General features: G+C 41.1%; 1 protein-coding gene across 2 annotated transcripts in view; it reads left to right on the top strand.

Annotated features, from left to right (window-relative positions):
- Positions 1-15,808, top strand: part of BCAT1 (branched chain amino acid transaminase 1) — a 107,672-nt gene that overhangs the window by 64,458 nt on the left and 27,406 nt on the right. For both annotated transcript variants that reach the window (XM_036866820.1, XM_036866819.1), the window contains one exon: positions 12,824-12,987. In XM_036866820.1, coding sequence (XP_036722715.1) covers positions 12,824-12,987 — 164 coding nt within the window. The remainder of the gene's footprint in view (positions 1-12,823; positions 12,988-15,808) is intronic.

Raw genomic sequence — 15,808 nt, 5'->3', positions numbered from 1 at the left:
GCTTTTTCTAAATGTCTTGACATGATTATGTGGTTTTGTCCTTTATTCTATTATAATGTATTATATTAACTCATTTTTAGATGTTAAAACAACCTTGTATTCATCGGCTAAATCATACTTGCTCATGGTGAATAATTCACATTATATCTTGCTGTATTCATTTTGCAAATATTTTGCTACGAATTTTTGTGTCAACGCTCATGAAAGGTATTGGTCTGGAGTTTTCTAACATACCTAGTTCTGTGATTTAGTCAATTCTTTAGAGTCCTGAAATTCTATGATCTAGAGTTAGACAAGCTTTTTTTTTTTTTTTTTTTTTTAATTAATTTATTTATTTATTTATTTATTCATGGCTGTGTTGGGTCTTCGTTTCTGTGCGAGGGCTTTCTCTAGTTGCGGCAAGTGGGGGCCACTCTTCATCGCGGTGCGCGGGCCTCTCACTATCGCAGCCTCTCTTGTTGCGGAGCACAGGCTCCAGACGCGCAGGCTCAGCAATTGTGGCGCACGGGCTTAGTTGCTCCGCGGCATGTGGGATCTTCCCAGACCAGGGCTCGAACCCGTGTCCCCTGCATTGGCAGGCAGATTCTCAACCACTGCGCCACCAGGGAAGCCCTAGACAAGCTTTTAAATCTGATTTTATAGTCTGGCTGGTTGTCCCAATAATCCTATCTATTGGTAGTCCTCAAATTTTTGCGTATAAATCACCCAGGTGTTGTTTAAAATACACATATTTATCCCAATCCCCGGAAATTCTGGTCTAGTAGGTCTGGATGGTGATTCTGATGCCTGCCCAAATTTAAGAACCTCAGTGATAAAAATCCTGCCAAGCAGTCCTCTCCCACTGCACTCTATCAACTTACATGTTTGATCATGCTTTGGACCTAAGAATCAAGAATTTTTAAAAATCTGCTTTCCGAGAATTGAAAGCAATAACTGATACCATTTGATGAGTCAACATTATTTATATTTGGTTGGTATGTTTATATCAACTAGAATCTTCTAATTCATGGTACAGGCAGAAAAAACAATAACCTGTAATTCAGAAATGAGCACGATACAAATAGCATTCAGTGAAGTATATGGATTTTAAACATTTGTGCACCACATGAATGTTTATACAGTCTAGTCTGGTAATTATCACTTGTTGCCTTTTCATGGTGGCTACATTTGATATGTGAGCTACTGGCTGGAGGATTGGAGCCAGTGGGTTCTAGGTCACTGGGATTCTTTCCTCAGGGATGACTAACTTTTGCTTGCCTTTTTATGTTACTCGGTTTTCTGATGGCTCTGTCATGTCTCTGCCTTCATAGAAGAATTGCAGGCTCACCTCTGTATCAGTTATCTGATGCTTTGGTCTTGTGTGCTGCTAGCTAACATCTACTTTTTTTTTTTAATTAATTTATTTATTTATTTTGGGCTGCGTTGGGTCTTCGTTGCTGCGCGCAGGCTTTTTCTAGTTCAGGCGAGCGGGGGCTACTCTTCGTTGCAGCGTGCGCCTTCTCATTGCGGTGGCTTCTCTTGTTGCGGAACATGGGCTGTATGCGCACAGGCTTCAGTAGTTGTGGTGCGCGGGCTCAGTAGTTGTGGCTCACGGGCTCTAGAGCACAGACTCAGTAGTTGTGGCGCACAGGCTTAGTTGCTCCGTGGCACGTGAGATCTTCCCAGACCAGGGCTCGAACCTGTGTCCCCTGAATTGGCAGGCGGATTCTTAACCACTGCGCCACCAGGGGAGTCCAACATCCACGTTTTTCTTTCATGGTATTTTCATTGTTAACTGATTAAGTGGGTCTTTTATCTAAGAGGTATTTTGATTTCTTTGAATGAACGAATATATGTTGGGGAAATTTTTTAAGTCATGTGACCACCTACTTGCTCACATGTGCCCGGTCTCTAGTCCCTGGTATGGCACTCACTTGTGTATAGAGAATATTCAGTATTCTTCAATAGACATATTTGTACTGGGCTCCAGCTTCGTCCCAAATAATCTAAATCCATGGAGCCAGGATCAGACACTGCATTTAAACAAACTCTCCAGAGATTTTTAAACTACTTACAAGAGAATCACCATCCCAAGTCTTGTGAAAGAATTAATACGTCTAGCAGTCTTTAATGCTTTATTTACTCCAGGGATTGCAAACTTGCACCAAGGTGGAAATATTTTTATCTTTGAGAGCTGCCCTTCAGCCTATGGGCAGGGTGTTGTTTTCACTTTCATGAGCTGTGATATGACAGTCTGATGTTAATTACCGCTTCTCACACTCAGATTTTGTAGCTGCCATATAATTTGAGAGTAGCTCTGACACCAACTTATGAATTTCATTACATTTGCAAAGGTGCTCTGCCTCTCTACATGTTTTATAATCAATGGATTCTTCATTATTTTTATTATTTTACATAGGTAATACCTATATGTACCAATGTTTTTGTGCAGCAGTTCTTCATGTCTTCCAGCCTTCTCTGATAATAATTGGATCCATTACTAAAATCCTTTTAGATTTAGGATTGTAATAAACAGAAGAGTATTTATTGGAACATGTATTAATAGCTAATTAATTAGCTAATTAAATAGCCAGTGAATAGAGATTGCCAATAAAAAGATACCAGGTAGAAATTTGAAAAAAAAAAAAAATTTCTCTAAAGTTTACATTATTAAGCAAAATACTAAACAGGATTACATAAACCTCTTGTAAAACATTTAAATTAGAGGATAAAATCATTTGTGATCCCAAACAATTTCTCATATTAAAAAAGAATTTCAGGGGCTTCCCTGGTGGTGCAGTGGTTGAGAGGTCTGCCTGCCAATGCAGGGGGCACGGGTTCGGGCCCTGGTCTGGGAGGATCCCACATGCCGCGGAGCAACTAGGCCCGTGAGCCACAATTACTGAGCCTGCGCGTCTGGAGCGTGTGCTCCGCAACAAGAGAGGCCACGATAGTGAGAGGCCCGTGCACCGCGATGAAGAGTGGCCCCCGCTTGCCACAACTAGAGAAAGCCCTCGCACAGAAACAAAGACCCAACACAGCCAAAAATAATAAATAAATAATAAATAAATTTTAAAAAAATTTTCACTATTAAAAAAAAAAAAGAATTTCAGCATCATTTTAATGAATATCTTCTGAAATATTTATTTACAGGTAGTTAAAAACTTAAAGAGGAACTAAAAGCTGTAGTGTTTCAAACTGCTGCTGATTGTTGTTTTTTTTTTTTTTTTTTTTTTTTTTAGGATGTGAACCCAGTCTGATTTAATAGGCACAAACATTTTAATTACAGCACTGTTTGTAAGAGCCACTTCCCCTTGGGAAAAAAAAAAAAGAAAAGAAAAGGAAAAAAAAGATTAAAAGGGTGTCCAGAAAGAGGGGACCATTTAAATAACCATAACACAGCCATGGCAAGAGACACGAAGCAGCAGGAGGGAAGATTTGATTTTCATTTCTCTAATAAGTAGTAAGTAGTAATGTTGAGGATCCTTTCATGTGCCTGTTGGCCATTTGTATGTCTTCTTTGGAGAAATGTCTAGTTAGGTCTTCTGCCCATTTTTTTGACTGGGTTGTTTGTTTTTTTGATATTGTGCTGTATGAACTGTATAGTTTCCCTTTCTTATAATGCCTTCATCTGTTTTTGGTATTAGGGTAATGCTGGCCCTCATAGAATGTTAGGAAAGTGTCTCCTCTGCTTCTGTGTCATTTCTTCTTCAAATGTTTGGTAGAATCCACCAGCGAAACGATCTGGGCCTGGTGCTTTCTGTTTTGGAAGGTTATGAAGGAGAAACATTCTATAATCTTTTTTTTTTTTTTTTTTTTTTCAGGAAAGTTTAGTTTATACTGCAATAACAAATAATCCCCAAATCTTGTACATAATGCAACAAAAGTTTTTTTTTTGTGTGTGTGTGTTAGCTTCTGCTTTATAACAAAGTGAATCAGTTATACACATACAATATGTTCCCATATCTCTCCCCTCTTGCATCTCCCTCCCTCCCACCCTCCCCATCCCACCCCTCTAGGTGGTCACAAAGCACAGAGCTGATCTCCCTGTGCTATGCGGCTGCTTCCCACTAGCTATCTATTTTACATTTGGTAGTGTATATATGTCCATGACACTCTCTTACCCTGTCACATCTCACCCCACCCCCTCCCCATATCCTCAAGTCCATTCTCTAGTAGGTCTGTGTCTTTATTCCCGTCTTGCCACTAGGTTCTTCATGGCTATTTTTTTTTTTTTTCCTTAGATTCCGTATATATGTGTTAGCATACTGTATTTGTTTTTCTCTTTCTGACTTACTTCACTCTGTATGACTGACTCTAACTCCATCCACCTCATTACAAATACCTTCATTTCATTTCTTTTTATGGCTGAGTAATATTCCATTGTATATATGTGCCACATCTTCTTTATCCATTCATCTGTCGATGGACATTTAGGTTGCTTCCATGTCCTGGCTATTGTAAATAGAGCTGCAATGAACATTTTGGTACATGACTCTTTTTGAACTATGGTTTTCTCCTGGTATATGCCCAGTAGTGGGATTGCTGGGTCGTATGGTAGTTCTAGTTTTAGTTTTTTAAGGAACCTCCATACTGTTCTCCATAGTGGCTGTATCAATTTACATTCCCACCAACAGTGCAAGAGTGTTCCCTTTCCTCCACACCCTCTCCAGCTGCTGATTGTTAATTGGAAATTAGATAAAATCTGAAATCATAATGTTTAAATAAAAAACATTTACATAAACGGTTTCTAAATTTTCACTTTACCAGCTAAGAAGCTAAACTTATATGCTTATCAGGTTCAATACTGAATACCTGAGAAAGCTCCATCTAAAGAAGCTGGCTTGTGCTCGTTTTAACATCTGTTTTATCCAACTTCACCCTGTTTGGTAACTCCGGGAAGGTATAGCTACACGTGCGCAGATGGGCTTTTATTTCCTCAGCAATCCTGATAAGTGTACACAGGTGCTTTGACCATGGTCCATAGCAAAATATGCACAACCACAAACCGAGATTCCCTCTGATTGTTGCTCCAAGCCTCCCACTTTTCCAATTTATCTCAGCATCACCTCACCTACTCTCTCCACTGGGGAGGTGGTGCTAAATAATATCAGGGCTGAGAATAAGTGTCGTAAGGAGGGTCTGATGGTAGGGACAACCCTCTGGGCTGCAGGGGTCAGCCTGCCCAGCCCCTCTGACCAGGTGCCAGGCTGTCTACCACACACATATCTGCAAGCTACCAGCGGATTTGACTTTTTCAGCTGCACTCCAAGACAAGACTGACCTTGGATCTAACACATCCTTCTACTTTGGAGTGCCCCAAATACATTTCTGGAGTTGAGCTCAACTAGAGAAGCTGTCTGCTTCAGGTTAATACCACCTCCAGTGCACAGAATACAATTTGGACAATGCACAATAACATGTAAAATCATTTCACATAAAGTTTCCCCATCCACAACTTCATTGTAAAACTTTCAGTATGATGTTTTCACGAGAGCTCGAATTTTATTTTATTTTATTTTATTTATTTATTTATTTATTTATTTATTTATTTATTTATTTATTTTTGGCTGTGTTGGGTCTTTGTTTCTGTACGAGGGCCTTCTCCAGCTGTGGCAAGCGGGGGCCACTCTTCATCGCGGTGCGCCGGCCTCTCACTATCGCGGCCTCTCTCGCTGCGGAGCACGGGCTCCAGACGCGCAGGCTCAGTAGCTGTGGCTCTCGGGCCCAGTCGCTCCACGGCATGTGGGATCCTCCCAGACCAGGGCTCGAACCCGTGTCCCCCGCATTGGCAGGCAGACTCTCAACCACTGCGCCACCAGGGAAGCCCAAGAGAGCTCGAATATTAAAATCCTGCTGCCAAATGGTCCACTCTGATTTTTGGTTCACTCCACAGGGAGCTTAAGGCCATGTAAATATCATAGACATGTCTTTCTTTTCCTTTTATCACCTTGTAAAATCTTTATATTACATATATAATTTTACCTATAATCAGAACAATTTCCATGTAAAGAATTCTCTATTCACAACCTTTGTTTATTTATGCTTATACACCTTTTCATCTTTTCCCTTTATGATTAGGCTCTATAAATGAAAGAATCTGAACAGATTTGAAAACTAGTTATTACAGCAGCAATTTGTAACCGTTAACTTGGGTTTTGTCCACACTTTTAATGTATTCTTTTGCAGTCCTATTTGAGAGTTTATATGTATCTCGTTACACTATTTATAAACAGTTAAAAATCTTACTTGCATAACTGTTAACATGTTTTATATTAACAGCCCCCTTTTTAGTATCTTCAAACCTCAATTATCTGTTTTTAGAGATACAGCTTGTCCCTATTGACTTTAGTCTTTGATGATCAGCTGATAATAATCAGGCCACTCTTAACAATGGACATCCTCTTGAGGCTGTTCTTGCCCATTTCAACATTATTACAGGGGAAAATTGTTTTTATTCTCTTTGTTTTTACTTTTTTAGAGTGTTGGTGCACATGGTTGATAATGATACCCCTCAGTTCATGGCACTTACCATCATGGGGCAGAAGGGGGGCCCTCTCTTTGTTTTTTAATTCCCTTTTATCTTCCCTACTCTCATCTCCTCTTCCGCCATTGGAAATCATTCTTAAGTATTGAATGAATATTCTTTTGGTTTATATGGGTTTTAAGTATCTCTTATTACCTTGGATGCCTGTAATTTTAATTTATATAAATGATTTCGTCTTACACATCTCATGGTGTCTCTTAACGTTTTCCCTCTGTGCTGTGTTTCTCATTTCTATCCAGGTTACTATGTGTAGATCCAGTCCATCCCTTCTAACTGCTGCAGAGTTCCCCACGCTGGGCACTAACCACACTTTGTCCTAGTTCCTTTACTGGGATTCCATTTCCCTGTTTCCTTATATGATACTGCAATGAGCAGTTTGAAAATATGCAACCTAGGGAATTGCTGAAAGAGTTACTATTTCCCTGAAAGATGCCGTAGGCCAATCCCAAGAAAGTCCTGCTGCCTTTCAGGGAGGTCCTGGTTCTCTCTGATGAAACACAGTGGTCCAGTCTCTCATCACCCCCATCACCTGCATTGTGAAGTTCTCCTAAGTGCCAGGCACTATGCTTGGTGCTATCCCTGCACTGACTGACAGCAGCCCTGTGGGTAGGTGCCGCTGGCATCACTTTAGAGATGAGGAAACTGAGGCCCACAGAGGTGAAGTCAGAACCCCTGTGTTCTTGCCTCTGTGCTGTAGCATCTCTTATGCTCTGGTTACTGTGCTGTTCTAGGGATGCTACCTCCCTGCCTCCATGGAACTCAGTGTCTCATGGAGCTTGTGGGAGTGTCAGGCCCATGGAATGAATGTGTTGATAGATGTAGGTCAGTGTGGTGAAGAAATGGGGCCTGGTTGAATAAGAGTGCTTGTTGTGGTAACCCGGATGGGAGCTAATAAGTGCTTTCCCGTCTTGTTTCTGTTTTTGTTTTTGTTTTTTATGGTAATTTAGTTCGACAGGGATGTCAATACAATTCATTGGGGGCAAGTATAATCTTTTTTTTTTTTTTTTTAATTTTACTTATTTATTTTTGGCTGCGTTGGGTCTTCCTTGCTGCGTGCCTGCTTTCTCTAGTTGCAGCGAGTGGGGGCTGCTCTTCGTTGCGGTGCGTGGGCTTTGCATTGCACTTCTCTTGTGGAGCAGGGGCTCTAGGCACGTGGGCTTCCGTAGTTGTGGCTTGCGGGCTCTAGAGCACAGGCTCAGTAGTTGTGGCGCATGGGTTTTGTTGCTCCACGGCATGTGGCATCTTCCCGGACCAGGGCTCGAACCCGTGTCCCCTGCACTGGCAGGCGGATTCTTAACCACTGCGCCACCAGGGAAGTCCAGAGAGGGGATGTCTTAGTCGGCTTGGGCTGCCATGACAGAATACAAAGATTAGGTGTCTTAAGCACCAGAATTTATTTCCTCACAGTTCTGGAGGCTGGAAGTCCAATATCAAAGTGCGAACAGGGTGGATTTCTGGTGAAGCCTCGCTTCGTGGCTTGTATATGTCCACTTTGTCACTGCGCCCCACAGGGTGTTTCCTCTGTGTGGGGGGAGGAAGAGGGGTGCGGGAGGGAGCAGGGTGCACTTACTCTGGGGTCTCCAGGCTGACAGGATTAGGGGCCCATCCTTTTGACCTCATTTAACCTCAGTTACCTCCTTAAAGGCCTTATCTCCAAATGCATTCACAGTGGGGGTCAGGGCTTCAATGTATACATTTTGAGTAGGAAATTGAGGAATCTGAAGGGTTCTGTATGGTTTGAGCATGGGTTGCCTAGAGTATGAGGGCTGTGGTGAAGGCTGAGGGTAGAAGGAAGGTCTGGTTTGAACTCTCTTCACATTAGGAAATCCTGGGAATTTCACTGGTTTTTGGTTTTTTTGTTTTATCAAACTCATATCGAAAAAGAGCTCTGGACTAAGAGTAGAAGACGTAGAGCTTAATAACTGAAACTTTGGGTGAATCATTTGAGCCTCAGTTTCTTCAACTTAAAAATAGGAATTATAACCCTTAACTTCCTGGATTGTTGGATTTTCTGAGATAATGGCTATGGAATGTCTCAGAAACCAAAAAGTACTGTGTAATTATTGAGGATCGTTGATTATTTTTTTAATCTTAAACCAAACCAACTAGTTTTTCCTACAAACACATTCATACTCAAGGCCCCACATGGACCTGTTAGTCTGATGTTCTTTATCATTTTCCCCTCTTAACTAATCTTTCTTAAGAACTGGTAGAATTTTTTTTTCTTTTAATTAGGCTATTCTTTGGATCAAAAAAAAAAAAAAAGTGATTTGGATGCCCCAGAAAGTTCTGTTCTCTTTGAAAAATGTTCCCCTGTTATTTCTAATTATCTTTTTCCTTCTGTCTCTTACTTGCCTTGCCTGGCAGAATTGTTCTCAAGCCTCCTCATGGCTGCTGTGCTTCTCTGCCTTCCAGGCCAAAACACAAACTAGTAAATAGTACCTTTCACAAACTGGTAAATAGTACCTTTCACAAACTAGTAAATAGTACCTTTCTCAGCTCGCTGAGTGGCCACTGCTGTCAGACCACCTCTGGAATCCTGCCTTTCTATAAAGTAATTTTCTGACTGACACAGACAGAAGGGGTAATTTCCACTATGAAATGTATCTTTATTTTGCATCACACCCAATTGTCCTGTTATTCTGTGAAAAATATACACATATTTAATACCCTTATGTATACATACATATATTTATTTGTCATTTGTGAGGTATAACTTATAAAGTAAAAAGTATTTTTTTGAACACATCAGAATTTCAACTTCATGTGGTCCCTTGAGACATTATAAACTTTGCATCTGAGATTTTATATACCTCATTTTCCCTGGGGTTTCTTTTTGTTTGTTTGTTTTTAAATAGATATCTTTTTTTTTTTTTGGCTACGTTGGGTCTTTGTTGCTGTGCGCAGGCTTTCTCTAGTTGTGGTGAGCAGGGGCTACTCTTCCTTGCGGTGCGCAGGCTTCTCATTGAGGTGGCTTCTCTTGTTGTGGAGCATGGGCCCTAGTTGCACGGGCTTCAGTAGTTGCAGCACACGGGCTCAGTAGTTACAGCTTGCGGGCTTAGTTGGTCCACGGCATGTGGGATCTTCCTGGACCAGGGATTGAACCCGTGTCCCCTGTGTTGGCAGGCGGATTCTTAACCACTGCGCCACCAGGGAAGTCCTCTCTGGGGTTTCTTAAAAGCCCCTTTCAATTCCTTATTTATTGAAATAATCCAAGAAACTAGTAGAGAAGAATTTTTAAAAATCAATCAAAATAAGACATTGAAACTAGTCTACATAACTGAACAGCTGTTATTATCTGTATTTTTATTTATGTGGCTTTTGTTTTATTTCATCAGAAGCCTGACCTTGTCATCATAGAATTTTGTTCATTGCCATTTGATTAATTATTTTTAAAATATATTTATTTATTTATTTATTTTTGGCTGCGTTGTGTCTTCATTGCTGTGCGCGGGCTTTCTCTAGTTGCGGCGAGCGGGGGCTACTCTTCGTTGTGGTGCGCAGGCTTCTGGTTGTGGTGGCTTCTCTTGTTGCGGAGCTTGGGCTCTAGGCCCACGGGCTTTAGTAGTTGTGGCTTGCAAGCTCTAGAGCACAGGCTCAGTAGTTGTGGCGCATGGGCTTAGTTGCTCCGTGGCATGTGGGATCTTACCCGACCACGGCTCAAACCCGTGTCCCCTGCATTGACAGGCGGATTCTTAACCGCTGCGTCACCAGGGAAGTCCTGTTTGATTAATATTATACTATCATAAACTACTCTTAATTGTAGGAGTAGTGCAGAATTTAAATTGCTTTCCATGAAAGAAGGGAGAATTAAGAAAAAGGAACAAATAATGGTTCCTTGAGGGTAGAAGCAGACCTAATCACCAAGTTCCCTTCCGGACTTATTCTCGCTCATGAAGCAGTGTGACCATTTTCAGTAGTCACAGTTCTTTTCATGAAAAGACATTTGACATAAATAATCATTTAAGGATGAAGGTGACTGAGCTATGATCAACACCAGTACTTGAAGTGCTTGTAAAACATGAGTTGACCTTGCTTAAATTTCAGAAAATAAAATGTTAGTACACATAAACACATTTTTTTCTCAGCATTGAAAAACTCTAGTCTATTATTTACCTGCTTGCTAAGAGTAAAAGTATTGCTTAAAGGTTTATCAAGATACTCTTTTCTAGAAATAGATTTAATGCATGTTATTGTTTTCCATCTGTGCTCTCTCTACTACCACCTAGTGGAATAAATGCAAGTTTACCTGTCAATTAAATCAGGGGAAGGAAATGAATAAGATGAAATTTATCTCTGAAAAATATTTCCATGATGATGAGTTACTGTTACTTTTTTAAAAACATTTATTTATTTATTTATTTATTTGGCTGTGCTGGGTCTTAGTTGTGGCATGTGGCATCTTTGTTGCGGCATGCGGGATCTAGTTCCCTGACCAGGGATCGAACCCGGGTCCCCTGCATTGGGAGTGTGGATTCTTAACCACTGGACCACCAGGGAAGTTCCTGTTACTTTTTTTAATAGTGTGTAGGTTGCAAAAAATACGTGAGTGAGAAAAGTCCAGGCATTCGTGTGGTATCTAATAAAATGCTTATCAGCTTGTCCAGAAATAAGCTATTTTATTTAGAACATTAGAAGCTAGGTAAATTACTGAGATGTGTCCTGCATATTGTATTTCTAAACTATGTTGAGAAGCTTAATTCCTCACTACAGTGGTCAATAAAAAATTTTTTTTAAAATATTAAGCTTCAAAGCATCCCTGATATGAAGTGTACTTACTTAACTGATAGGTAAATAAAAGTGCAGAGATAAGATAGTCAATTTTTATCAAAGTTGGGAAGAAAGGCAGATATGTGTGTTATTCTCAGGATTTCTTTTCCAAATACGAAACCAAAAAAGGCAAATGGAGTTTAAGGCTCCACATTCTTCCCATGTAGGGGTGTCCTCTTTAGCCCCCATTAAAAACAGACACAAATGAGCAAAAAACCAAAACCTGTGGTCGCTTGCTGACTCATTTCTTTAACTCAGTTATCCGTCACCTATAATCTGTTTGCTCTGGGGCCAGCCAAGCCCTGCGTGGTCCTCACATTCACATGAGTGTGAATGGACTCAGCTTCCCATTTCCTACGCCTTTCCGATGGCATCAGTGTGCACATATACAATCACATTTTATTCTGCTCACGGATATTCTACCTACCTGATTCTTGATGATCTGGGCACAAGTACTGGGTGAGGGGCCTTGAGCTAATAGGTAGTGGAGGAGGAGATTTAATTGAAATTCAGAAAAAAATATATCCCTAGGTCCACTTTCAGTCAGTTTCATCGAATATTATAAAAGCCACAAAATCAAGGGCACTGAGTCTCCTCTCATTACTTCCACGCCAGACTACTACCCCATCCAGGCAGACCAGGTTCCTTTTGAAGACTAGACACAAGTATTTTATATCCCAATACTTAATGTAATAGCCCTGACTTGTTTTCTTACTCGTGTGGTCTTGAATTGCACAGGCTAGCCCAGTGGCCTTTTTTGCCTTTATAATACGTAGCCCTCAAAACTTTTCAGTCTCTCAGTTTTCCTCCTTAAAACAACTGGCAGTAATTACTTATAACTGCTTCTGTGCTGGAGGAATTTGTATGATTTCGCATCGTTGGCTTGTGATTTTCCAGTATTGGTGGGAAAGGCCATTTTCTATCTTTGTCATTCCTGACACGAATTCCTGAGTCCGTCATCCTCTTGTCTTTTTGGGGGGGATTTATCTTGTCTGGTGTCTTTGCTTCTACTGCAGCTACACTCTTGCTGTCTGCTGTCTCTCACTGTCAGCTGTGCTAATGGCACACTCCCCCAAGCCCACTGCCTGCTGGAGGCACTGGCGTTAAGCAGTCAGCAGTCAGAAGCAGAAGAGCAAGTTAGAGAAGCAAATATTAGGTTTCACCCCCAAAGACTGAAATCATGTCTAGGTTCTTCCCTTTTTCAGTTCCCAATCAATGCAACACTGAAAGGTGTTATATGGCTAGATGTTAAAAATATAATCCTCTGAAAAAGCCTACTATTTAAAAAGTTGATAAATTTGCTTTTCCTTTAAAATCTTAACTCAGAAAGCAAAAAGCAGAATGGAACTGAAGTACCCCCATTCTTGATGTTTTCTTCTTGAAAGAGAAGACCATCGGGCTTTGTGTGACTCAACTTTAGAAGTAACAGTAGTCCCTTCTGGGAGATTGTTACAGATCTGTTCTAGGCTTTGAGACTGGTGTCTGCATTTTAAGTTAACAGTTGTGTGTACTTTTGCTTTATTGCAGCCTTCTCTGGGAGTCAAGAAGCCTACTAAAGCCCTGCTGTTTGTAATCTTGAGCCCAGTGGGACCTTATTTTTCAAGTGGAAGTTTTAATCCAGTGTCCCTATGGGCCAATCCGAAGTACATAAGAGCCTGGAAAGGTGGGACCGGGGACTGCAAGATGGGAGGGTAAGTCAGTCTGTGTTTCTGTCTAAAGGAAAGAGTCCCTCATGCCCATTTAGTTATTGCCATTTCACTTCAATACAAGTACATATATTAGTATTTACATTGTAATGCTCATTTTTATTCTGTGTTTAGTTTTCAGTGTTTTGAATGTGCTAGTTGTTTAAAGGATAACTTCTGTGGCCCCCTCGTAAGGGAGAAACATTGACTGTTATATATAGGCAAGAGCTAAAGTAACTAAACCAGGAATAAAAGCAGTGCTTTGAATGAACTACCCCTGGATGCTGGTCCCTGGCCACAGGCTGAAAGTTGGCATTCAAGAGCATCTGGTGCTGGGGCCCAAGCTCCCAGTTGGCTCTAAGGAGTCCTGTCTGGGGACGATGCCTGCTTCACTGAAGTGCTGTCTTCATTGCCACAGATTGTAGACATACCTGCTGCCAACTGGCTGAGGGATAGCCCTGCTTTGGCTTGGTCAGGCCAGTCGCATAGGCCATATGTAGCTGGCTGGAAATAAAAGAGCATTTGCAAGTGTTAGACAAATTCAGGGGTGGACTTGGCCGTGAATCGGGCATGCCCTGATGGGTGAACAAGAATTGCTGGATTAACCAGCATGGCTCTTCCTTTGTGTGTATCACACACCCAGGGCAGCAGCAGGCCCGCAAGGTGACTCAGTGACCGTCTTCTGGGCCCTGTTACAAAATGTAGATTCATGGAGCCCTGGCAGAATTGAAGGATGTGCCGCTGGGATGCCAGAGAGACATTGACAGCTGGCTTTGACCCCTCCATAGACTTTATTTCCTTCTTTTCTACCAAAAAAATAAGCATGTTGACAAAATTCTATGTCCTGTCATCCCTGTTGGTATTCCCTCATAACTGCATTCCCTCAGGGGGTTAGAGAAACCCTGTTGGAGCCCATTAAACTAGAGAAGTCACTTTTTTCCTTCTGCGCTACAGCACTCCTTCCTGACTATGTCCTAGGCTAGCCAGGTCCAAAACTACTGTTGTTTGCTCTCTTGATGTCTTTTTTACTTGTTCAGACTTCTTCACAGAGCATATGCATATGCACCACTGCATACCATCTGTATCACTCTATGAAAACTTCTCTTAGAGTGCAGTGAAGCAACAATCTTGATGAAGAGATAATAACTTAAAAGTTTCTCTTCTTTAAACCTTGCTCTCTAGCTCCCCCTACCTGCTTAGGGAAAAGTTAACATGGGAACACTGAGAAATGGGAGGGAAATCTTTAGTTTGGTGTCTAGGCAGATTGTTATTTGTTATAAAGAAGATATAATGCAGTCTCACAGAATATATGGTCACTAAAGGGCAATTAAAAATTAATACTTTCTGGGACTTCCCTGGCAGTCCAGTGGTTGAGACTCCATGCTTCCACTGCTGGGGGCGTGGGTTCGATCCTTGGTCGGGGAACTGGGATCCCACATAACACGAAGCTCGGCCAAAAAAACAAATAAACAAACAAACTTTCTGTACAACACAAGGAGTGAGCCCCAGTGTTACTATGTACACCTAGTGTATCAATATTGGCTCATCAATTATAACAAGTATACAGCACTAGTGCAAGATGTTAATAGCGGGGAAACTGAAGTTGGGGAGTAAGGGTATATAGGAGCTCTATTTTTTGCTCAGTTTTTCTGTAAACCTGAAACTGCTCTAACAAATAAAGTCAATTATAAGATAAATTAATAGTTAAGCTCAGTTGGACCAGGGTCTGTGGAAGTTGACTTGAAATCTCTTAGAGGAGAGAGTACTAGATCTCATAAGTAAAAGGAAAAATGGCAAGAGGGCAGGCAGGAACCAAAGAATGGACTTGTCCCACACACGCCTGTTGTTTCCAAGAAGTTCCAAAGCTCTCTACTCTTGTCCTTCCCACCTGGAGGAGTCCAAGGGAAACAAAGGATTTTGCATTTACCATCATCCGGTTTAGTTGACAAAGACTTTTGTCAGGAACCTTAGATTTGTGTATTATTGCTCTTTTCTAAACATAATTAATTTAATAGTTACCTTCCAAGCTTTTTTTTAAAAATCAATTAGTATTTATTAAATAGCTATTGATTTTCATAAGCTCAAGAACTTTCTGCTTTCTATCTCAGTGAATCGGAGGAAGGGAGAGGAGAGTATATATATATATATATATATATATTTAATTCTAAGATTATTTCACTGTTTTGAAGCCATCAGAGATAATATTATCCTTTTATTTCTAAGTGTATGTTAGTGAGAAAAGTAACAGTGGCACACGGTTGAAGGAGAGTTCTAGCACAGTGGTTCTCACCTGTGGGTGCAAATTGAAGTCACCTGGAGGAGCTTTGCCACTGAGTGATGTCTGGGTCCCCGTTAGAGATTCTGGTTTAGTTGGTCTGGCAGATAGCTTGAGCATCAGGATTATTTTTATTGTGCAGCTAATCTTGAGAAGCACTGAGCTAGAAGTCAGTCTTTCATCAGAGGAACATCTTGATTCCCAGGCAATTTCTTAGTTAATTTGGACTGATTCAGGCCTCTCTCTCTCTCCATCTTAATTTTCCTCCTTTTTTCCTTATATTCTCATTCTGCATTTGAATGCAAGCTTTGAAGTCAGAAGGACCTGGCTCAAAAACCTAACTGCCTTGGGCATGTTACTTGTCTAAGCCTCAGTTTCCTCATTTATAAAGTCAGGGTAATAATGCCCACTTCACCTGTGAGGATGAAGCGAGATAATATAAAGTGCATAGGACCCTGGCTGGCATATAGGGAGCTCTCAGCAAGTGTGGTGTTAGAACCTAGCAGTTACCAGAGTGGACTTGGGAATCAGATATCTGAGAGTCATACACAT

This window comes from Balaenoptera musculus, chromosome 10 (genome assembly GCF_009873245.2).
Source record: "Balaenoptera musculus isolate JJ_BM4_2016_0621 chromosome 10, mBalMus1.pri.v3, whole genome shotgun sequence".
Lineage (NCBI taxonomy): Eukaryota > Metazoa > Chordata > Mammalia > Artiodactyla > Balaenopteridae > Balaenoptera > Balaenoptera musculus.
The sequence above is the reverse complement of the archived record's forward strand: the minus strand, read 5'-3'. Positions and strand labels throughout refer to the sequence as shown.